The sequence below is a fragment of the Muntiacus reevesi genome, chromosome X (assembly GCF_963930625.1).
Source record: "Muntiacus reevesi chromosome X, mMunRee1.1, whole genome shotgun sequence".
Classification (NCBI taxonomy): Eukaryota; Metazoa; Chordata; class Mammalia; order Artiodactyla; family Cervidae; genus Muntiacus; species Muntiacus reevesi.
In genome coordinates this window covers 98,495,754-98,520,549 of record NC_089271.1, presented here as the reverse complement: position 1 = coordinate 98,520,549, position 24,796 = coordinate 98,495,754, and the positions used below count along the sequence as shown (strand labels likewise).

At 41.3% G+C, this 24,796-nt stretch overlaps 1 protein-coding gene across 1 annotated transcript in view; it reads right to left on the bottom strand.

Moving 5' to 3' along the window:
* Nucleotides 1–24,796, bottom strand: part of GABRA3 (gamma-aminobutyric acid type A receptor subunit alpha3) — a 136,099-nt gene that overhangs the window by 8,869 nt on the left and 102,434 nt on the right. The window contains exons 7-8 of the mRNA XM_065915015.1: nt 9,650–9,802; nt 4,869–5,080 (exon numbers count right to left, since the gene is read on the bottom strand). Coding sequence (XP_065771087.1) covers nt 4,869–5,080; nt 9,650–9,802 — 365 coding nt within the window. The remainder of the gene's footprint in view (nt 1–4,868; nt 5,081–9,649; nt 9,803–24,796) is intronic.

The following is a 24,796-nucleotide window of genomic DNA, read 5'->3' as shown; positions in this document are numbered from 1 at the left end:
CTGAGGTGGGCTTGTTGAGTGGTAAACTATGACTGAAGATTGTCTGGAGGGAGGTCATTTTATGGGATACTCCATAGTGTCACTGTATTAAGGTCTTTTCTATGGAGACATTCAGCTTCTGTAGAAGAGAAACTTCTGCTGGTCTTTAGGAAACTCTACATCTGGCTGTTGACATTTTATATGCTGGCAGGCTCTGGGGTCTTGACTACCCTGCACACAGGCATTTATCCAGTCCCCTTAATTGCACCCCCATGATTTACTGTCTGTTGTACAAAGCATCTTGAATGCTGAATTTCTCCAGGGTTATATCTCTCTCCAACTTGATAAATCAGTTCTTATTCTGTCTTTCCACATTCATTTTTCTTAAAAAGTGCATTACAATCTCTTGTCTGACTGAAAGCCTGTCTCTAGTTCTCCTGGTACTTGTGGGTTTATACCTGTTTTATTTCTTTAACCTCATTTTAGTGGGATTTTTAAAGGAAGTAGTGATAAAATGTGTAGCTATTCCTCAGAAGCCCATAGTTCATCTATTTTGCAGAGTGCTATTATAAGGTAGTCATTTGTCTTCATTTGAAAATGAGGTATTTGTTCCTACCTATCCCTTCTTTTCCTTTCCTTTATATTTCCCCTCATATTCTATTTAATCATTGACCATAATACAGATCAGAAATAGACTTTTGAATCATTTATATTAGTTTTAAACAGTTTTGTGCTCACCTATTCTAGTTTTATGAGGCAAATAAGGTTTAATATGTCTCTCTAAAGGAAGAAAAATAAGTTACAGTTAAATTTCACTGTTTTTACTTTTAATGCATTTCATTTTTTTCTGTGGGTCAGTGGTTCTGTTAGTTCCTTCATATTGTAGCAGCATGCACAAAACATAGTACCCTCATATTAGAAATCCATTTTTATACATTTCATAGTTTTTTTTTTTCAAATCTCATCAATATCCTTTCAATAACTTAAAACAATTGACAGAACTAAGGAGGAATACTAAGATCACCATCTTTGCAGAAGACTTTTTGTCCTTTTTTTGTTTTCATTTTCAGCACTCCTTGGAATTGGAGAAACGGTTATCATTTTTGACATCCACAGCCACACTGTTCAAGTGCTCTTTCTACCTTCAAGCCACCACTGCATCTCTTCCCAATCACGAAAAACAAGTCTACCACATATTTCAAAAGATATTTATGACTGCCTTTCAGATATCTGAAATTAGCAATCATCATTGCCTTAATGCATCTGTCCTTTCTCTATTGTAGTAACTAAACTGGAACAGCATATTTTAAACATGGCACAACCTGTACAGAATAAAAAGGGGTTTACTATCTCATTTGTTCTAGGTAACTCCTAACTCAGACTCAAATCAAATTTGGCTTTTCAAGAGTTACACCACATGGATGGCTTACATTAAATGTGTTCTTTCCCTATATCATAGCATCTTATTTATAACATGCAATCTTTGTTAAGCTTTATTATCCCTGAACTTTTTTGGGAACATATGTGTAAAAATTTGTTGTATTTAGAAATGTTAACCTTTTGGTTTCAGCCTATTCTTTCAAATTTCAGAAATTCTCTTGGACTCTGCTTCAGAAGATACTCTTTTTCATTAATGCCAGCTTACAAATTTGAATCTCCCATATTAAGTATCTTTATTTAAGTCACAGATGACAGTATTTAAGAGAGCTTCCCTGGTAGCTCAGATGGTAAAGAATGTGCAGAGGGTCAAAGATAAAGACTTGTGGCTTATTACAGCAATATCCATTCAGGTTGATGCCTATTCATCAATCAGATTATATTTGACTTTAATTGGTCAACCAACTACATCAGCATAATTGTAATATTTTTTCAACTGCTATTTCTTCTTCATGAAGACATAATTTAAAAAAGTTAGATGTCTTGATAAAGTCTATATATTTCCTGTTCTACCAGTCTAATAAACTTTCCATGAATTTTCTTAAGGTTAGTTTGGCACAATTTCTTCTTAGTTAACTCAGGCTATATGTCAGTAGTTAGTGCAAACTGCTCTTAAAACATCTGTTTATTAAGGGTCTTTCAGTTTAATATGTCAGAATAAGGACATCTTTGCTTCCTTTTCTTCTCTGCAAAATAAGGAAAATGATATATGAAAGCAAAACTCCATCTTTGATGAAAATTGGAAGCATTTTTTAACCTTTACCCCAAAACATAAGGGCTCCCAAACACAGTAAAAATTGGATCAGGGTGAAGAAGACATTGAAGATGCCTAATGTTCTAGATTTCAGGCCAAGAACAGAGTCCTAAAACATGGATTGCAGGACCTGAGTGAAAAACAAATGACCTCTGATTTGAAACAAATGGTTCTCAGGCTGGTAGTGAAAACATCCTGGACTACTGTTTGATTACCACATAGTAGTGAGGAGGTGGAGACTGGAAACATTAAAGGGTACAATATTACACATATGCACACAAGCATGCACACATTACACCATACATAGAGGACTTTCTTGTGGGTTATTTATAAGAATTTATACAGATAACAGATGATGGTCAAACTATTCACTTTCAACTACTTACTATCAACCACTCACAACTATCCTATTCATTGTCTCAGTCCCTCCCCAAAATGATACTTTCACACATAGCAGTGTTGGTAAAGAACTCCTCTAATACAACTTCAAGTAACAGTTGAAAAAGAATATGTTACTGATGCAAAATATGTTACAATGAGGGGAAAGAACCAATAAAGAACTGCATAACAACACACAAAATAAACAGAATACATGAAAAGCTAAGTCAGCAGAAATTAAAAAAAAATAATATAAGGAAAAATACTACTACTATAGAAATGAAGGAGAACAGACATGGTGAAAATGTTCAGAGACACAGAAGACGGGCTTGAGAAAAATAAAATGGAAAATAACAGTTGGAAATTACTAGAGAATAATGGTAAATAAGGATCACAAAGTTCTATTATATGTATAATTTGTGCTTTTAGGAAGATAACAGAGCAATGATGTGCTTTAGGAAAGCTTTCCTGAAACAAAGACAGTTGTGAATCTACAGACTTAAGGACAACATGCTGCCCTAGGAAAAATTCATACAGATAGATCAAGATCTATCCTGGTAAAGTAAGTGGTATTTGTAAATAAAAGACACATGCATATGTGTTTCTAAGCCATAAAATCATCTCCTCATTATGTGAAAGATTCTCAGAGATGTTTTAAATTTCCTCAGTTCTAGAACAGAAAACTGCAACCAATGTTTATGTGGACATTAGAGAAAGAGAATGCGACCCACAAATTGTACAACAGCCCAAATGTAATTTAAGTATAAACACAACTGACAGATAATTTTATACATGTAAGATAGCAGGAAATATGGTTCCCACGAACCATTCCTAAAGAAACTTCCAGAGGATAGCCTTGAGGTAACTAAGCGATGAACATAAAAATGGATAAGAGGACCATTTTGAGAAGAGAGTCTTTTTAATAAAACTGTGAGTAATAAAATACAGAAATTATGACTGCATAAAAGCATGTAAATACTATAAAACTTGACAATGTGGAAATAGTTGTATAACAAAAGTTGAGAGATGACAGGGACTGGTAGAAAGCAAAGGTGAGAAGCAGGGTAAGTATAATAATTTCCTTATATCTTGCAGTGAGTGAGGGATCAACAGACCTGATTTATAACTGATGAATCAAGCATTAGATGGGTAAATATATTTTAAGGATACAAATGTTAACAACTAGACTAAGAATAATAATAAAACCAACCAAGAAATTCCTATGGTAGAGTAGATGGAGGAAGACGAAATATACTTATTTCTTCATGATTTATAGCAAAGAGTTAATAAATTTTAACTAAATAAATAGTTAAGATCTATTCTAAGAATTTTCCAACTCACCAGTCTATATTCTATGGAATCTATTCCTCCAGTTTGAAAAATCTTCATTATGTTTCTCTTCTCCATGATTCTGGGGCCACATCTGCCCATTCTTTTTAGCATCGTGGGTTAGTCTTCATCTACAGCTAGATATCTCAACTCTTTTAATGCAGTCAAGGATACCAAACTTGATTTTACTGTATTTATGTTTTTTTATTCCTACCAATTCCAGGTGGTTTATTGGGATTTTTTCTCTTTTTTTCTCATCCATTAATCTAATTAACATTTATTCAGCTTTTACTATGAGTCAGATGCTGTACATGGATGCTAGCTAGTTAGACACATGCAGGCAAGCCCCTGCCCTCAAGAAGTTCAGTCTAGTGAGGAAGCAGACAAATAACTCTAATGCAAATAAATGCTTTTCATATCATGAGCAACCTCACCCACCCCCAGAAAAGCTGAAGCTATCTCATGATTCTGGAAAGGTTCTATGGAGAAAATAGCATTTCATGTGGTTCTTAAAGACTGAGCAGGTCTTTATCAGGCAGGAAAATAAGAAAAGAACATTCCAGGTAGAGAGTAAAAATAAGCAAAGACATAGAAGGAATGATGATCATTTTTGTTAGATGGTAATGGGAACATATTGCCAAAATGAGGGGCAGAAGTGGCCCTAGAGACTGTTCTCTGAGTGGAAGATAAAGACCACACTTCTGGGTGACTTTGTAAGTACAACATATTCCCCTTGGGTTCAGCAGTATCACACTTAGGTTTGATCCCTCACCACAAGACATCAGCCCTCCATGATACCGACCCTCTTTTCTTTGCCCCCAGCAAACACTCCACACTGCCAAGAAGCACTCCAGTTGAGAATTGGATTGATGACCCCAGTGAATAGCACACAGCCCTGGCCAGTTCCCACAGGCTGCAGGCTGCCCACTCCTGGTTCCAATACAGTTCTCTCAGGGAATGCTTCCCAGCCCCCACCTTTCTTGTATCTTACCTTCATCTCCAGGGCCTCTGGCACCTTCTTGCCTTCCCAAGCCCAACTCCGCTTTGTGAAGTAGTTCACGGTCGCAAACTCAATCAGCGCAGAAAATACAAAGGCATAACACACGGCTATGAACCAATCCATGGCCGTCGCATATGCCACTTTAGGTAAGGAGTTTCTGGCACTGATACTCAGGGTGGTCATGGTGAGAACAGTGGTGACACCTTGGGAGAGAGAAAATAAGAACTAGTTGCCACTAAAAGACATTGAGTGTACCTGATGATATCACCATCTTCCTCCTTGAAAGGAGGAGCTAATCCCCACCCAAAATGGTCTCTTTAAAGTAAAAAAAAAAAGCAGATAATGTCAAAATGGAATGGTTCTACATAGTAACCACCCCATCCCAATTATCACAGGAATAGAAATCTCCAGTATAGCACTTAAGAGTTGCCCTCAGCTTAAACATTTCCATTGAAGACTAGGTTGTAGGTAACCTATTTCAGTGTAATAGAGTTTTCTAATTAGAAAAGTCTACCTTATGCCAAAACCTGCCTTCCTGTAACTCCTAATCCACTGACTGATCTCAGAGGTTCTGTCTGGAGACATAAGAAAGAAACCCTGCTTTTTTCTTTCTGGGACAGGACTTCAGAAAGTTGGAGAGAGTGGCCATGGTTCCTTGTAAGTCTGTTCATCTCTAGAATGTGGCCAGCTCCTTCTTTTGTTTCTCCTCCTTCTCCATTCTGGTAGATGCCTTCTCAACAGACCAGAACTTAGGCTAAGACTCAGGACATGGTCTGATATTACCTGGAGTTTCATTTCATTTATTGTGGACACTATTCCCCTAATAACACAACAAACTATTGTAGAGAAATTGTCCTTTAGCTACATCATAGTCTAGGACCTATTGAATTCATGAACAACCAAAACTATTCTCACATCTATTTCTTATGAGTTTTTGCCAAACCAGAGCTTGGTTTTAAATCAATTGATTCTTTTTCTTGGTGGTATTTATTAAACTAAATTTAAGACTTTCTTTTACTCACTTTTAAATTACATTAATTTTTTTCTAATCTGTTCATAGTTTAGATATGTATATGAACTATACAGTGCTGTGGTTAACAATATGAGCTTTAGAATCAAAGACTCTAAAGCTCATATTGTTAACCACTTCATGGCAAATAGATGGGGAAACAGTGGAAATAGCGGCTGCCTTTATTTTTGGGGGGCTCCAAAATCACTGCAGATAGTGATTGCAGTCATGCAATCAAAAGATGCTTACTCCTTGGAAGGAAAGTTATGACCAACCTAGACAGCATATTAATAAGCATTACTTTGTCAACAAAGGTCTGTCTGGTCAAGGCTGTGGTTTTTCTAGTAGTCATGTATGGATGTTAGAGTTGGACTGTGAAGAAAGCTGAGCGCTGATGAATTGATGCTTTTGGACTGTGGTGTTGGAGAAGACTCTGGAGAGTCCCTTGGACAGAAAGGAGATCCAACCAGTCCATCCTAAAGGAGATCAATCCTGGGTGTTCATTGGAAGGACTGATGTTGAAGCTGAAACTCCAATACTTTGGTCACGTGATGTGAAATGCCGACTCATTTGAAAAGACCCTGACGCTGGGAAAGATTGAGGGCAGGAGGAGAAGGTGATGACAGAGGATGAGATGGTTGGATGGCATCACCAACTCAATGGACATGAGTGTGGGTAGGCTCTCGGAGTTGGTGATGGACAGGGAGGCCTGGTGTGCTGCAGTTTATGGGATTGCAAAAAGTCAGACATGACTGAGTGACTGAACTGAACTGAACTGTAGTCACATTTTAACAATAATATTATAACAATAATTTTGTCATTGTTAGTAAGAGTATTCATGTTATTGTTTTTTAGTTGTGAAGTCGTGTCTGACTCTTTTGCAAACCCATGGATTGCAGCCCACCAGGGTCCTCTGTCCATGGGATTTCCCAGGCAAGAATACTGGAGTGGGTAGTCATTCCCTTCTACAGGGGATCTTCCCAACCCAGGGATCGAACCCATGTCTCCTGCATTGGCACGTGGAGTCTTTACCACTGAGCCACCTGGGATGCCCCAGTCTTGAATACCTACACTCAAAGTAGGAAGTCCTGAGTTCTACCACTTACTGGTTTTGTATCTTGGGCAATTCCCTTAATATCTCCTTGCCTTCATTCTTCCCATCTATATGAATATCCCCTACAGTCTCCTCCAGAATTTTGATGGTACAGTTGTATACCCAAATCCATCCAGAATTTAGTAAGAAGGAATAGTCAGAACCTCTTTCTAAGTGTTGGATTCCTCAAGAAGATGGACAGTGTGACCCTTATGAGCCTGGGTCAAGTAGGGTATGGAAGGTAGTCCTAATGGGGTGAGATATGTTATATCAAAAAGCAAGCAGATAAGGCCTATTAACTCTACCCAGAGAGTCAGCCACGTGTGCTGCAGTCTCTGGAGCCTCCTTTCATATCTTGATTCTTTGAGTACCTTACTTACACATTTACGATATAAATCTAAATCCAGACTGGCAAAAACTTAATACAGTTTCAACAAAGAGACCCTAAAGGAGCACCTTTACACAAACTTAAGCAGAGAATTGTCTAGGCTGATTAGCGAAAAGACAATTTAAGCCCTGTTAGGAATCAGCCATATAGCTAGGACCTCATAACAAAATCTGAATTTGTAGACTGGTAAGCTCTGAGAATGGATCTAAGGCTAAGTAACCCTCTGATCACACTGAGCAAGTGATTCATGGAACAAACAAGTTATTTATGGTTATCAGCAAATGCAATTGTCTACACTGGTACATTCTTAACAGTGCCAAAAGCATGGATCAAGAGAACCATACTGCAACACAAGTGTTTAGGTGCCATATCTCAGTGGAGGTGTTTAGAACTCTAGCCTCTACAGCTTAATTAAACTGTCATCTTGTGAAGAGTTCTTAGCTAGTCAGAGCTGGTAGGGCCCTCAATCAAGCTTCTGGTGTACTTCATCGATGGACAAAGAGGTTTGGCATTTTAAAAGATCCAGGCCTGCCACCCAGGGCTTCTCTTTCAAGACTCTTCTACAAAGTTTTTCTGTGACTGTCCTCTTCCTTCCTTTGAGTACTTCTAAAAGTCTAGTATGAAAAAAAAAAAAGTCTAGCATGCTTCTTTGATAATGTATGTCTGTCCCACCCAACTAAAGTTGCTTGAGATAATGCAAGATAATCTCCCCATCTCAAAATTCTTAACTTAGAAAAAATCTGAGTAATTAGCCTCCAACTAATAAAAATAACTAGGAAAAAAAATAAAATGACAATGGAAAGGGGAAAAAAAGGAATAAATCTGTAAAGTCCTTTTGCCATATAAGGTAAAATTCACAAGTTCCAGAGATTAGAACATGGGTATCACTAGGGACCATTATTAAGCCTACCACAATCCTAGTTCTAACCCTTAATTTCACTCAAGCTAAAAGCCTTTCTTGTGTAACCTTAAAACTCAACTCTTCTCTACCAAGACAAGTAGTCCATCCATTAATCCATTTTCCTACCACAGACAGTACCAGCTCATGTCATTAACACTCCGGTTTTCAGTTCCTTCTTCCATTTGGGCCACTGAGTGTTATCTTTAATTTTTTATGAGCTCAGATATTAAAAAAGAATGTTTTCTATGTTTTATCTGTTTTTTTTAGGGATTTTGTACTGGAAGATTTTTTCAAGGTATCTAGTTTGTAACATTTCCAAAAATTGGGCAAATTTAATCTATTCCTATATAGATTATGCACCCCCCCAACTTCATTAAAGCTGTTCTTTTCAAATCACTAGCAACCAAGCATATCATGATCCCAAATACAGTTTTTATCTGCATTTTACCTAAACACACAGAATTCATCCCAGTTGATTATTCCCTGCTTCTTGAACACTCACCTCTTTTGATTTCCATGATATCACACCCTTTCTCATTTTTTTCGTACTTTACAGATTATTTATCTTTCTCCACTACTGTCCCCTCTTCTACCTGACCTAAAATGCTTCTTTCTGAAACATCATTTACTCTTTAATTACACAGTATAGCTTCAGGATCTCTGTAGGAAATATTGGCCTCCTTTGTGAGTACTCAGCATATCAAAGTATATGGAGACAGTTTAGTGGATTAAGAGTCAATTAATGTTTATCTCCTAAAAAAATCTTACAATGAGAAAAACAGAAGTTTATGTGCTTTAAGTCTCTCACGGAAAAGTGTTAAAGCTATGCAAATCTCTTCCTAGACAACAGTCAATTCAGAGTGAAGAAAATTTCTCTAATTATAGGTATTCTTGTAGAAACCTTCAAACTTTGTGTAGCTCTTACTGAATATCAGACAATTCATACTTTCAAAAAAGGCTAGAGAGGAAGCAGAAAAGTCAGATGGTCATATAAAAAGCTGGGTCATAAAAAAAAATACCCAATCTACTTCTCTGTCTTCAGCTTAGTTTCTCCCCTTCCCTTTCTCCAGCTCTGCCCACTAAATTCCTCTCCATTTCACTGAAAGTTCCATCCCTCTCCAGCTCCGGAAGCAAACCTGACTGAGATAGGAAGCATTTCAGTAAACCTTAATGTTCCAGTACTCTTCTTATTCCCACTTCCTTTTAATAATTCAGTTGTTGAACACACCAAGGTATGATGACTTAGTTACTAATGCTAAGCTCAGGTGTTTCTCCCATTCACTACAGTAATGATTCTTCTACCATCCTTACCCCTACTCTGACTGTTCATCATAACACTTTGCAAATGTCCCCTGACCCTATTCTTCATAACAACACTTACCAAAGACCGTGCGGGCAGGGACAGACTCTCTGTTGAGCCAGAAAGACACTTGTGACAGGATGACAGTCATGATACATGGCAAGTAGGTCTGGATCACAAAGTAGCCAATTTTTCGCTTCAGGTGGAAGTGGGTTGTCATGACGACATATTCTCCTAGAGAGAGTAAAAATTAGACATTATTGCAGTCAAACATTGTTGGATCAAGGTGGGCCCCAATTCAGTTCACAAAGCTCCTTAACCTTATACTCAGAACAAGACATTCCAGCACCTCTCAGGTCTGTGTAACCAGATGTCTTTAATAATCATGGAGAAGTACAGAGGTGGGTTTTTGTTTTTGTTTTTATGGTGAAAATGTTACCGAACACAAATCCATGTGACCAACACACAGTGAGGCCAAACAATACTAAAATGTTGGAGCTTGGCACAGAGAAAGGTTTATTGCAGGGCCATGCAAGATGAGTGACTTATGCCCTAAAAACCTTGAACTCCCAGAAAGCTTTCAGCAAAGCCCTTTTATAGGAAAGGTGAGGGACGGCCACAGTTTGTTATTACAAACTTCTTGTTGTCAGATCCTTTGTTCTTGAGGTGAAGTCACAGTCAGGTCACCATGTTCCTATAAACCTTCACCAAAACAAATGTTATTCTCTGTTCTAACAAGAACAGGCAAGGTCCCAAGGTCAACTTTCATCCTTCGAGCTCCAGGCCTGGCTAAGAGGAAGGGGTCACTGCATGGATTGGTTAGCCTGCCCAGGAGCGTTCATCCAGCCCCCAGTCTGCATCCTCTTGCCAGTGCCCTGGCCCAGCTGAAGAGGCAGATCTCAGCTGGAGGTGCCCTCAGGACCAAGTCTTCAGACCCTGCCCAACCATCATCACCAAAGGAGCCAAAATGCGCAGGACTGAACTGGCCCTCAAGCTTTTTATTTAAACTGGAGGGAATCTGAGAACTCCATGGACTGCGACCTATGAAGACACTGCCGCCATTAGGCCGCAGACAGGGCAAGAGGTTTACGGCTGCTTTGAGGCCTGGGCTTGGAAAATGGGTGTCTGTAGTGGCGACTTGGAGCTCTGTGGGACACAGCCCTCTACCTGTCCCCAGGGGGCTCCCAGCTCACCCACTGGCCTGAAGCTGAAGTGCCTGGAGGGCCTGGAAAGAAAGCTGAGAGCTGCTTCTCACCGCACTCTCTGCCACAAGGACACCTGCAAGCTGACTATTGGCTGAGCAGGCTCTCTAAACACCCTGGTGAAGGTCTCATGCTAATGGCTGTGTGCCTGTCCTGCCCCGGTAATATCCTAGAAGGGCACTGTAGGGGCCTGGATGACAGCTGAACTGAGGGGTCTGCACCATCCAATAGCAGGTGCCTGGTGTGTGAGTGAGCAGAGGCTAGCATCTCCAGCCCCAAATCCAGACACTTGTATTGAGGTAGAGGGACAATTTGGGGGAGGTATCACATCCTAGATCCTAGTAGGATAGCCAGCTGGCCCATCTGTCCAGGCATGTACTGTCCCACCTAGCAGAGGGTTTGATGGGAGCAGGCAGATCAGGCAGCTGCAATATTGCCTCTGGGGCCATTTCTTCATTTCCTCCCTGACCTCAGGAGGGAAAATGGCCTTGCTTCCTGGTCTCCCCTCACTGTGCCCCGTACCGCACCTGCAGTGGAGCCTTCATGCATCCGACTCAATAAACCCCTCTAGAGCATGACCACTTCTATTACAAGGTCATAATGTTCTAGCCAAAGCATTTTCAACTGGCCTTTCATGCCGGCAGAGAGAGGGCCTCCTCAATTCATGGTCAAGAGCATCGCCATATCCACTGATCTGCTGGTCTACCTGCCAGTGAGTCTGCCTCTACCTGTCTGGGTGATCTGCAACAATTCAGACTTGCCCAAGGCGAGAAGCTGCAATGAGTGGGTGCACACCTCATGTTTCCACAGCACACTACTCTGCCAGCCTTGCTTGGCAACTGCCTGGGCGAAGGCACAGAGCACACCAATGAGCTTGTCTTGCTCCCTAGGCATTCTTATCCAGGTCTGTATTTTTAAATAATACCTTAAACTCTGATAACTCCCCAGTGTGTATTTTCTGCCTGGGCTTCCTGCTTGTTATGGTTATGGGTTGAATTGTGTCTTCTAGAAATACATGAAGTCATAAACCTGAGTGCCTCAAAATGTGACTTTCTTTAGAAAGAGGCATGCTGCCGATATAGCTAGTTAAGATGAGTTCATACTGGAGTAGGATGGGACCTGATCTACTATGACTGAGGCTCTCTCATGAAAAGAGAGAGACACAGGGAAATGTGTGATGACAGAGGCAGAGGTTGTAATAGGGGCGAGGCAGACACGAGCTATAGCAGCCCCACTCAGTCACTGGTATGCACCACAGTGGGTCCCTCCCCCCTTCTATATATAAGGAGCCCAAATTTGGACTGATGGAAAATGGTTTTTTTGAGACACTAGTCTGCTATCTTCTTGGTCTGCTAGCTTTTCTATTAAAGTCATTATTCCTAGCTCCAACACCTCGTCTCCGATTTATTGGCCTGTTGTGCAGTGAGCAGAACAATCTTAGACTCAGTAACAGATTATTGGTGAAACCACCCAGGAACCTTGCTGCTTGTGACCAATCAGCCCTGCTTGGGGAATTTTAGGGTAAGGCCCTAGCAGTTGCCAGAACCATTTGTCCTGAGGATCTTCCCTTCAAAATTCCCTAAAGCAGCACTGGGTGCCTCAGAGCTTGGCTGTTAGAGCAAGGAATCAACGTTTGAGAACCGACAGGCTTGATATGGTAGGGTGAGCTGCTCAGGTGTGTACAACTGGAAACATCTTCCCCTCTCAATTTGGGTTTTTCCCTTAAAGGAAAAGCCCATTTGTTCATTTGATCAAGGTACCCTTTTGGAGAGGGCAGTTGTTGTTTGAGGGCTTCCCAGGTGGCACGTGGTAAAGAATCTGCCTGCCAATGTATGAGATGAGAGTTTGATCCCTGGTTTAGGAAGATCCCCTGGAGAAGGAAGTGGCAAACTACTCTAGTATTCTTGCCTGGAAAATCCCATGGACAGAGGAGCCTGGTAGGCAACAGTCTATGGGGTTGCAAAGAGTTGGACACGACTGAGTGACTCAGCACACATGCACACACGAATTGTTGTTGAACTCTATCTGATTTTTGAACCATTTCTTTCAGTTTTGTTTTGTGTTCACTTGCTTTTGTTTTGCATTTGTTTGTTCCTGTTTTGCCCTCATTCATGATGGACCCTATTTGTGCCTCTGGCATTGGAATTTGCTTGTCCTTTTTGTGTTTTGTTGTTCTTGAACTTATAAATATGGGAAATACTCCATCTGTCCCTAAGAAAAGCCCTTTGGGATGTACCTTAAGTAAATGGGCAAAATATAGTTGTAAGCCTATGACTAAGGAACAGATGATGTTCTATTGTCATAGTGTGTGGTCCCAATATATGTTAGTATCAGGAGAGCTATGGCCTTTGAATGGCTCACTTAATTATTATACAATCTTGCAATTAGAATTATTTTGTGAAAGAGCAGGTGAAAATGATGAGATTCTATATGGAGAAGCATTTATGCCAATCCATTAAGAGGAAAAGCAGTCAAATGGCTACTGCCTTATGGTACAGCAGTCTGAAGGGAAAACTGATTCTCCAAGAGGTAGAGGGAGAAGGCAAGAGTAAGGACATGCTATTTCAAAACTTAAAACCCCCTCCGACCAACCCAGCTCCCCCATTGGCCGAGCAGGATGCACTAACATATGCACTGCCTCCTGTCTCCCCAACTTATGAGAATCAATTAGAAGTTTCTATGTTAACCTCCAGGTCACAGGAGCCTGGTTTGTTATCACCATCTAAGACCTGACAGGGCACCCAATTTGGATTGGGAGCCACTTCTGGAGCAGGGCAATCTTCTTTGTGCACATATCCTGTGGGAGGCCTTAAAGCAGATGGCCAAAGAGCTGGGTTTCCATGGATGCACAAGCCATTCTCAACTTCAGATTTGTTTAATTGGAAAAAAACATAACCCTACATACTGAGAGGACTCCCTCCACATGACTGAACTTTTCACTTCTATCTTTGACATTCACCATCCCTCTTGGGCAGACAGTCACACTTGTATGAAGTTGATGCTTACTGGGGATGAAAAGAGGATGCTCACTGACAAAGCTAGAGAGGAAGCATAGCAGCTTCATCTAGCAGATCCAGATGGAACTTCAGAAGCAAATCTGGCAGTTCCTATTGCTGACCCTGACTGGGATCCTAACAATGGAGAAATGACGCACCTAGAGCATTATAGGAAGTGTATCTTAGCGGCTCTTTGAAAGGGAGTACTTAAGCAAAAGACCTTCAAATAAAATCAGGAGATACACCAAAAACCCTATAAGGCTCCATCAGAGTTTCTAGAAACAATTTTTCAAGCTTATAGGTGCTACATTGATGCAGATCCCGAGGTGCCCAAAAATATGAGAATGGTAAATACGGCCTACATTGGGCAAAACGCTTCAGATCTAAGAAGAAAATTACAAAAGTTAGATGGTACATTCAGAATGAACTCTTATCAATTGGTAAATATTGTTTTTAAAGAGTTGAATAACATGGAACAAAGACAGAACCAAGATGATAAAGATTGAATGCCACTTTCCTGGCAGCAGCACTAGATTTCTGGAAGGCAAGTAACCTGAAGAGAGAGGTAAGCCACCACTGGGGAAGGAACAATGTACTTACTGCAAGGAGGAAGGGCTTTCAAAAACAGATTGCCCTAGGCTAAGGAATAAGAAGGAAAACAATAAAAGAAAGACAGGTGCCTCTACTCTGGTAGAAAGAGAGGAACACTCTGATGAAGAATGAAGAGGCCTGGAAGCTCCCTTGGACCTGAGGCATCCAATTCTAATTTCCCCACAGGAGCCCCAGGTAACTTTGACAGTGGGAGACAAGATGATTGACTTTCTGATAGATCTGGGAGTAACATACTCTGTGGTAAACACCAAAGTAGCATAGAAAACATCTCAATTCATCCCAGTCATGGGTGTTTCTGGAGAAGTGCAAAATTATTCTTTCTTACAACCTCTAGAATGCCAGTTAGGGGACCTTTCCCTGCAACACGGGCTTCCCAATTGGTGCAAGTACAAAGAACCTGCCTATCAATGCAGGGGACATAAGAGACCCAGGTTCAGTCCCTGCGTTGGAAAGATTCCCTAGAGAAGGGCATGGCAATCCACCGTAGTATTCTTGCCTGGAGAATCCCATGCATAGAAGGGCCTGGTGGGCTACAGTCCATAGGGTCACAAGGAGTTGGACATGATCGAAGCAACTTAGAATGCATGCACACACCCTGAAACACAGTTTCCTGTATATGCCAGAGTGTCCAATCCCTCTTTTGGGCTGAGATCTCCTTTGTAAATTAAATGCTCAAGTAACTTATCAGGACAGCTTGACATCAGGGTCCCACTAGAACACACCATAAGCCTGCAGATGGAAGTCATGGATGGCCCAGAAAAGGAGACTGAGATTTTACCTCCGAAGTCTATGGAAAGGCAAGACAAGAAATGTGGGCTAATGGCACCCCAGGGAAGGCCCCCAAATGCATGGCCAACATTAAGAAGTGATGCTGGGACACCTAATCTAACACAATACTCTCTGCGACAAGAGGTCCCAAAGGGAATTCAGCCAATTCTTGAAAAGTTTTTGAAAACAGGAGTGATTAAACCTTGCAGGTTCCTGTATAATACCCCTATCCTCCCAGTCAAAAAGTCCAACTCAAAGAGTATCACTTCGTCCAAGACTTGAGAGCTATTAGTGAAATAGTCCAAGATTTACACCCTGTGGTACTCAATCCATACACTCTGCTCACAACTATTCTGGGAGAATAGAGCTGGTTCTCAGTTTGGACTTGAAAGATGATTTTTTCTGCATTCCTATTGCAGAAGAATCATAGCAGCTTTTTGCTTTTGAAAGGCAGGACCTTGAAACACAAATAATCTGACATTATTTTTGTGCAGTCCTACCTCAAGGATTTAAGAATTCTACCTTGCTTGGGGAAATGTTGGCAAGGGATCTTAGAAACTTAATATTGGATGAAGGACTCATACTCCAATACGTGGATGACTTGCCCATAGCAAATCCTACTTATGATAAGTGTCTACAAAATACCATCAGAACCCTGAAATATTTGGCCAGTTGTGGATATAAGGTTTCCCAGAAAAAGGTCCAAATATGTAAGCAACAAAGTCAAGTATCTAGGTTTTGCCATTTCCAAAGGACAGTGAGGTCTTGCCTGATAGAAAATGGGCAACTGCAGGCTTGAGAACACCCAAGACTCATAGATAACATGGAGGTTTTCTGGGAATGGCAGGGCTCTGTTGGATATCAATCGCAAACTATGGGGTCATAGGGAATCCCCTTTATGGGGCACTGAAGGGACATGATCTTCAGTCCCTTACTTGGACTAGAATGCCAAACAGCCTTTGCAACAATAAGAGCAAAGTCTCAGCTCTGGCTTTGGGACTACTGGATCTAAAGAAACCTTTCAAACTGTATGTACATGAGAGAAAAGGCATAAGCCTTGGGGTGCTAATCCAAACCCTGGGGAATATCCCCAGACTGGTTGCCTATTTCTCAAAACAACTAGAACAGACTGTCAAGAGGTGGCCTCCTTGCCTTCAAGCTGTGGCAGCTAGTTGTGACATACTTCAAGAAGCTGAGAACTTTACCCTGGGGCAACCCATCACTCTGTATGTTCGTCATCATGTCCTCACTTTGCTGGAACAGAAAGGCGGTTATTGGCTGACTTCTGGGAAAATACCAAGCCATTCTACTGGACAATCTTAATGTGAGAATTCAAGTCACTTCAGCCCTAAATCCAGCCATATTGCTGCCGATTGATGCTGCACAGTCCCCGAGCATGACTGCCTATACACCATTGAGCTAGTGTACTCCAGAAGATTGGACTTAATGGCCCAACCCTTGGCTAAGCCAGATGTGGAACTGTTCACCAACAAAAGCAGCTCTGTGGACAAAGGTAGGCGATGCACTGGGTATGCAGTGGTAACCCTCACAGAGACTGTGGAAACAGAAGCCCTGCCCCGAGGGAGCTCAGCTCAGAAGGCAGAAATCAAGACCCTAACAAGGGCCCTGCTCCTTACTAAAGAGAAGCAAGTAAATATATACACAGAATCTTGCTATGCATCTTCTGTAGTGCATGCTCATGGGGCAATCTGGAAATAAAGGGGGCTCCTCACTCGAACAATAAAGACCTAAAACATGCTCCTGCAATTCTGTTACTATTAGAAGCAGTCCATAAGCCTTCACAAGTGGCCATAAAGCACTGCTCAGGCCACCATAAGGGTGAGACTCATATAATAAAGGGGAATTGGTTAGCTGACCAAGCTGCAAAGAAAGCAAGCCACGATAAGGTCACCCCTTTCACAGACTGACTTGTCAAAATACCAGCCAGCATATTCAGAAAAGGACGAGGAGAGGACCAATGAGTGGGTTTCACTCTTGACCATAACTCATCTGACTAGAAATGTAATGCACAAGGGATTGTTTTGATCCCTGTGGCTCTCCTGGACACTGCTGCAGCAGCACATCCATGACAGCACCCATTATGGGACAGAGGCCAAGTTACAGTGGATTGGGAAACATAAAATGGAACCTCACCTTCAAAGGATCATCTAGCAGGTCACTCAGAATTGTATGATTTGTGCTAAAAATAACCCCAACACCTCTTTTAGACCTCCTCAGATGGGGATCCAGAACAAAGGAACTTACCCCACTGAGGTCTAGCAAATAGATTTTACTCAAATGCCTCAAATTGGAGGAAACTTCAGAACCTGCTGGTATGTGTGGACACCATTTAAGGATGGGTGGAAGCCTATCCCACCCAGACAGAAAAGGCCCTGAAGTGGTTAAAGTCCTCCTTAAGGAAATGATTCCCTGCTTTGGACTACTTAATATTCTCCAAAGTGATAACAGGCCTGCTTTTGTCTCTAGCATAACCCAACAAGTATCTAAAACACTGAACTGATTGGAAGTTACATTCATCCTGGGGATCAGAAACAACATGAGAAATTGAGAAACTGAATCATACATTAAAAAGGAGCATTGCTAAAATATGTCAAGGCACTAATTTAACTCGCTTGCACAAGAGGAGGTGACCAACACCATCCCCCCAAAATAGAAATGCAAGGCAAAACTGGTTGTCTCAGGAGGCCTTACAAATAGCTTAGAAAAGAGGAGAAGCAAGAGACAAAGGAGAAAGGGAAAGATATACCCAACTGAATGCAGAGTTCCAGAGAATAGCAACAAGAGATAAGAAAGACTTCTTAAGTGAATAATGCAAAGAAATAGAGGAAAACAATAGAACGGGAAGGACTAGAGAGCTCTTCAAGAAAATGAGAGATCCCAAGGGAACATTTCATGCAAAGATGGGCACAAGAATGGACAAAAATGGTAAGGATCTAACAGAAGCAGAAGAGATTAAGAAGAGGTGGCAAGAATACACAGAAGAACTGTACAAAAAAGATCTTAATGACCCAGATAACTATGATGGTGTAGTCACTCACCTAGAGCCAGACATCCTGGAGTGTGAATACACTTGGGCCTTAGGAAGCATTATTACGAGCACTAGGAAGCATTACTATGAGCAAAGCTAGTGTGGGTGATAGAATTCCACCTGAGCTATTCAAAATCCTAAAAGATGATGCTGTTAAAGTGATGTACTCAACATGTCAGCAAATTTGGAAAAATCATCAGGGGCCACAGGACTGGAAAAGATCAGTTTGCATTCCAATCCCAACGAAAGGCAATGCCAATGAATGTTCAAACTACCATACAATTGCACTCATCTCACACGCTAGCAAGGTAATGCTCAAAATCCTTCAAACTAGACTTCAACAGTATGTGAACTGGGAACTTCCAGATGTACAAGCTGGACTTAGAAAAGACAGAGGAACCAGAGATCAAATTGCCAACATCCCCTGGATCATACCAAAAGCAAGAGAATCCCAGGAAAACGTTTACTTTTGCTTCATTGACTATGCTGGACTGTGTGGATGACAACAAACTGTGGAAAATTAAGAGGTGGGAATTACAGACCACTTTACCTGCCTCCTGAGAAACCTGTATACAGGTCAGGAAGCAACAGTTAGGACCAGAGATGGACCAACAGACTGGTTCAAAATTGGGAAAGGAGTATGACAAGGCTATATATTGTCACCCTGCTTATTTAACTTATATGCAGAGTACATCATGAGAAATGCTGGCTGGACAAAGCACAAGCTGGAATCAGGACTGCCGGCAGAAATATCAATAACCTCAGATATGCAGATGACATCACCTTTATGGCAGAAAGCAAAGAAGAACTAAAGAGCCTCTGGATGAAAGTGAAAGAGGAGAGTGAAAAAGCTGGTTTAAAACTCAACATTCCAAAAACGAAGATGATGGCATTCAATTCCATCACTTCATGGCAAATAGATGGGGAAAAAGTGGAAACAGAAGCAGATTTTCTTTTCTTGGGCTCCAAAATCACTGCAGACAGTGAACTGCAGCAATGTAATTAAGATGCTTGCTTCTTGGAAGAAAAGCTATGACAAACCTTGACAACGTATTAAAAAGCAGAGAAATCACTTTACCTGACAAAGATCCATAGAGTCAAAGTTATGGTACAGTAGTCTTGTACGGATGTGAGAGTTGCACCATAAAGAAGGCTGAGTGCCGAAGAATTGATGCTTTTGAACTGTGGTGTTGGAGAAGATTTTTGAGAGTCCCTTGGACATCAAGGAGAACACACCAATCAACCCTGAAGGAAATGAACCCTGAATATTCATTGGAAGGACTGATGCTGAAGCTGAAGCTCCAGTACTTTTGCCACCTGATGCAAAGAGCTGACTTTTTGGAAAAGACCCTGAAGCTGGGCAAGACTGAGGGCAGGAGGAGAAGGAAGAGAGAAAGGATGAGATGGTTGGATAGCATCACCGACTCAAAGATCGTGAGTTTGAGCAAACTCAGGAGACAGTGAAGGGCAGGAAAGCCTGGTGTGCTGCAGTCCATGCAGTAGCAAACAGCAGGACACAGCTGAGCAACTGAACAACAACAAGGCCTTGCCAGCTGCCATGCTACCAATCAGAGTGGCTCCCAGAAACAGGCTTAAATTCAGCCATTTTGAAATCTTCTATAGTTTGCCATTCCAGGTGTCTGTCCAGGTGTGAGAATCTATAAATGCTGTGAAAGACCTCGCAGTTTTAACTGTTCATGTGTTTGCTTTCAGCAGGTCTGCCTATCCAATGCAAGCAGCCTTACATCCTTTTCCACCCAGAGACCGAATCCCCCTTAAAATGTGGAGAGAACAGCCGCCACAGCGCCAGCTGACTGCAAGGAGGACAGGACCACACATGGTATTATTCACCATGCATTCATCTGTCAAGTTAGCTGGAGTAAAGCCATGGATATATCACACTGCTTAAAGTAGCCCCACTGTCATTAGAAAATCACTCAACTCCTGAGAAGCCAGAGAGCAATGGGTTTGTGAACACTTAGAAGAGTAAAGGTTGCTCTTCAGAAAGTTTATGTATTGAGATGAAAACCTCATTGTAGAAGGCATGTCATCAGGTTCAAATAGTTGTAGATAAAGAGAATTGTATTGCTTACCAAAAATTTTAAGGAACTTTCCAAACCCGACGCTGATCAATTCCATTTCACAATCACTCCCGCATCTCACCTTTTCAGTGGGAGATAGCCAGAAATATCATCACTACTTTTCCTACAAGACTGTAGAATGGACACTGACAGTGGGGAAATGTAATATGGACTGGGCAGGTGCAAGCTACAGCAGCCCCACTCAGCTCTTGGTCAGCACTGCAGTGGGTCCCTCCCTCAAGCAAGCTACAGTTAGTGAGCAACTGTCAGCCAGCCAACATTAGTGGGCCTGCTGAGCCATGGGTTGGTGCCACAGTGAGACCCTCCCCATCTTCTGTATAAAAGGAGCCCAAATTTGAACAGAGGGAAGACAGACTATTTTTCTGGGCTCCAAAATCATTGCAGATGGTGACCGTAGCCATGAAATTAAAAGAGGCTTGCTCCTTGGAAGAAAAGTTATGACCAATCTAGACAGCATATTAAAGAGCAGAGACATTACTTTGCCAACAAAGGTCTGTCTAGTCAAAGCTATGGCTTTTCTAGTAGTCATGTATAGATGTGAGAGTTGGACTATGAAGAAAACTGAGCACTGAAGAATTGATGCTTTTGAACTGTGGTATTGGAGAAGACTGTTGAGAGTCCCTTGGACTGCAAGGAGACCCAACCAGTCCATCCTAAAGGAAATGAAGATTCGTTGGAAGGACGGATGCTGAAGCTGAAACTCCAATACTTTGGTCACCTGATGCAAAGAACTGACTCACTGGAAAAGACCCTGATGCTGGGAAAGATTGAAGGCGGGAAGAGAAGGGGACGACAGAGGATAAGATGGTTGGATGGCATCACCAACTCAATGGATGTGAGTTTGAGTGAGCTCCAGGAGTTGGTGATGGACAGGGAAGCCTGGTGTACTGCAGTCCATGGGGTCGCAAAGAGTCCAACATGACTCAACAACTGAACTGATAATGCTCTACACCTATATATTTCATTACCCATTAGACATCACCATTTGTGGATCTAATAGGTATCTTGATCTAACATGTCCAAATCTTACTCTTATTCTCTCCATTTCCTATGCCCTCCAAAATATCTCCTCCAACAGATTTTCTGCCTCAATAAATGGTAACTCTCAGGAGCATGGATCAAAATTCTTCAAAATCTTTAACATCATCGATTGCTCCCTCTTCCCCCCTCATGCATGTTTCTATGTGTGCATGCACAAATGTAGACACAGATTCAGATACACTGACAGTTCTTTCTTCAAAATATATTAATATTTATAATTTGACCACTTCTCACCACTTCTGCTGTTACCATTCTGGACTAAGCTACCATCATCTCTTTCTTAGAGTACTATAATAGCTTTCTAACTTGCCTTGCTTCTGTACTTGTCCCCTTAAATGTATTCTTAGAGTTGCAGCCAGAATGAATCTATTAAAATGTAAGTCAGACTCAGTCTCTCTCTTGCTTAAGACTCTCCAAGTTTCCCATCTCTCAAAGAGTAAAATCCAAATTTCTCCAAAGAGTCTCCAAATGTCCATGCAATCTGATTATTTCTACCTTTCTTGTTAGGCTTCTTATTTTTCACCTCTCTGTCTCTCCACCCTCATTTAGTTTCAGCATGTCTCCCAAATGAGGTAATTTCCCACTTTCCTACCTCACCCACTCCCTTGTACTTAAGCCTAGGAAGAACCATCTGGTCAGCCAAAGCTCGATATACAATCCATACTGTGTGTGTATTCACATTCTAGCTCATTTATGTGAACATGAAAAGTGTAAGTAGGCTTATTTTTAATTTAGCAAAGAATTTTCATACAAAATTATAGAATTTCTTCAGGAAAACATTGGAGTTTCTTTTCTTTCTCTCTGCCTCTTTTTCAATCTTTTTATTTCTTTGTTCCCTACCCCCTCCCACTCTCTCCTTATTCTCTACCTCTCTCCTATCTGTATACATTTCTATTGCTTTCTTTCCCTGTCCTTCTGTTCACTCTTTCTCTCAGCTGGGGAAGCACTGAAGATTTATTTTTAACAACAGTTGGACTTTGACTAGCTTGGGGAATTTCCTCCTTCTGCACGTTAGTCTCATACCTCTAAATTCCTTCCTGTCTGTTAATCCTACATCTGATCATGTAAAATACTTAACATTTATAAATAATACGTATTATAGATATTATATAAGTTATATTGTGTAGAGTTGAAATGAATGCAAGTGGACTTTTCAAAAACTTACCAAATTAGCCATTATTTTATGTAACTGAATGTATTTTTAAAATATGTTCTCCTTTTCTATCCTTTCCTTCACTTTCTTCCAGAGAAATTGTGTCTCTTCCAAAGAAGCAAAGAGGCTGACTTAAGATCAGTAAGGTGGTGGAATATGACAGTCCTGGTTTTAGTACCGTCATAAAAATATGGTTTAGCAGCTAACCACGGAAAAGAACACATCTGTGAAAAAATCCCAGATCCAAGAAATAAAGCTGAAGCAGCACCCCCTCCCACCAACCCCTGGCATGAAAAGCAAGAAAAGCCACATTAGAAGGATAACAGAAGTGGTATCAGGTTTTGCTTTCTCCCCTCCCCCAGGCCAGCTCAGTTGCAGCACCTAAGAGGGTACCTTTGAGTTTATGGTTTCTCCAGTGGGGAAATGAGAACCCAAGGCAGATACCTAGCTTTCCTGGGCATTCCCCTAGAGGCCCACTTCTGCCATGCGTCATGGGGAAGGCTCTGGGAACTGCAAGACCAGATCATTTCAGGTCAGCTTCCACAAACGGATGCAGTATAACTTACAGCCAACAATGCGCAAAACTTGGAGGTGGTACCAGGACCCCTGCCAGCAACATCTGGTCAAAAGAACAGTCAGCAGTCTAATCTTACCTGCAAGGGAACCCAACCTTTGAGAGCAGCCTCTGGGAGAACCCAACCTCTGAGAGCTAGCCCCTAGCTCTGGCAAACGGACTAGTACACACAGAGGCTCCACCCAACAGTGAAGCTCAGGCCAACAGTGAAACTCCAGCAGATCCCTCTTTCAGTAGCAACCAGCCAGGAAATAAGGCCACGCCCCCTGGTGTCTGTTGCCGCACTGCAACAAAATGGCGACCTCAGCAGTTGATTGCCTCTGTAGCCATGCAGTAGTGGGGTTTTGGCGCCCCTGTTCACAAACTGGACATGCCCTTTGGTGTCAGTGGCCTCCCATGCCAAAATGGTGACCTCAGGGCTTAACTATCTCTCTGGCTAAGCAACTGTGGTGTTTTGGTGCCCCACCCACAAAACAGTGTCTATGAATTGATCAAAACACCTGCTGCGCTGCTCTTATTTTCTGATTTATCTTCACTTACCTATGTTCCATGTCTAAATAAGTAATATACACAATAACAGTAATAAAAGTTTTTCTAACAAACTTCAAATTTCTAGCAAAGATGCAAAACTAAGATCATACATTCAAATGTTCCTCTTAGAAAATCAATGTAAAAGCTGCAAACAAGGGAAAATGGAATCAGGGCTGAAGTAGGGAGCAGTGTGAAGAACTGGCCAGAGAGTTTGAGAAATTAGTTATTTATTTAATACATGCTTGAATTTGGAACAAAGAAGAGTCCTCTACTTAGAATTACTGCATGTTGGACTTCCCTGGTGGCACTGTGGATAGGAACCCACCTGCCAAATCAGGGAACATGGTTTCCTCTCCCTGGTCCAGGAACATTCCACATACTATGGAGCAACTAAGCCATGTGCCATTACTGAGTCGGTGCTCTAGAGCCTGTGAGCCACAACTACTGAGCCTGTGGGCGGCAACTACTGAGCCCCTGTGCTGCAACTACTGAAGCCGGCACACCTAGAGCCTGTGATGATAACAAGAGAAGCCACCACAATGAGAAGCCCATATAAGACAAAAAAGAGCAGACCCTGCTCGCCACAACTAGAAAAAGCCCATGCAAAGCAATGAAAATCCAGTGTAGCCATAAATAAATAAATAATACAATTACGAAAATAAGTTACTTCATGCTGAGGACTGATACCATTCAGAGAGAAAGCCACCCATACAAAATAGAACATCCATGGATTGTGGGTCTTTTTCTGGGCCAACTTCCCATTAATATGTTGGACCACAAATAAAGGAGTATATTCAGAAAGGAATGCATATAATTTATAGTCACATGAAAACAATATACTATGTGAGGTAATAACATTTATATGGTTTCTAAACCAAAGAGTATCAAATAATATACAGCAATAAGTCTCCCTCCTTCAAGTCATTTCATCTCTCCTTCCTTCAATTAACTGTAATCAATAGCTTCTTGTGTATCTTCTGGAAGTACTATTCCTATACTAATATATATCTTATAGTCTTTTGTGGTTTTGTATCTGCTTTTTTCGCTCAGTGATATATCCTATAGATATTCCCATAGAACTTCCTCATTCCTTCTTACACCTGCATATTACTGAATTTTACAAATGAATTTTAACATATCAAATCACCTCTTCACTGATGTACTCTGTATCATGCTTTCAAAACTAATTTGTGACTATAA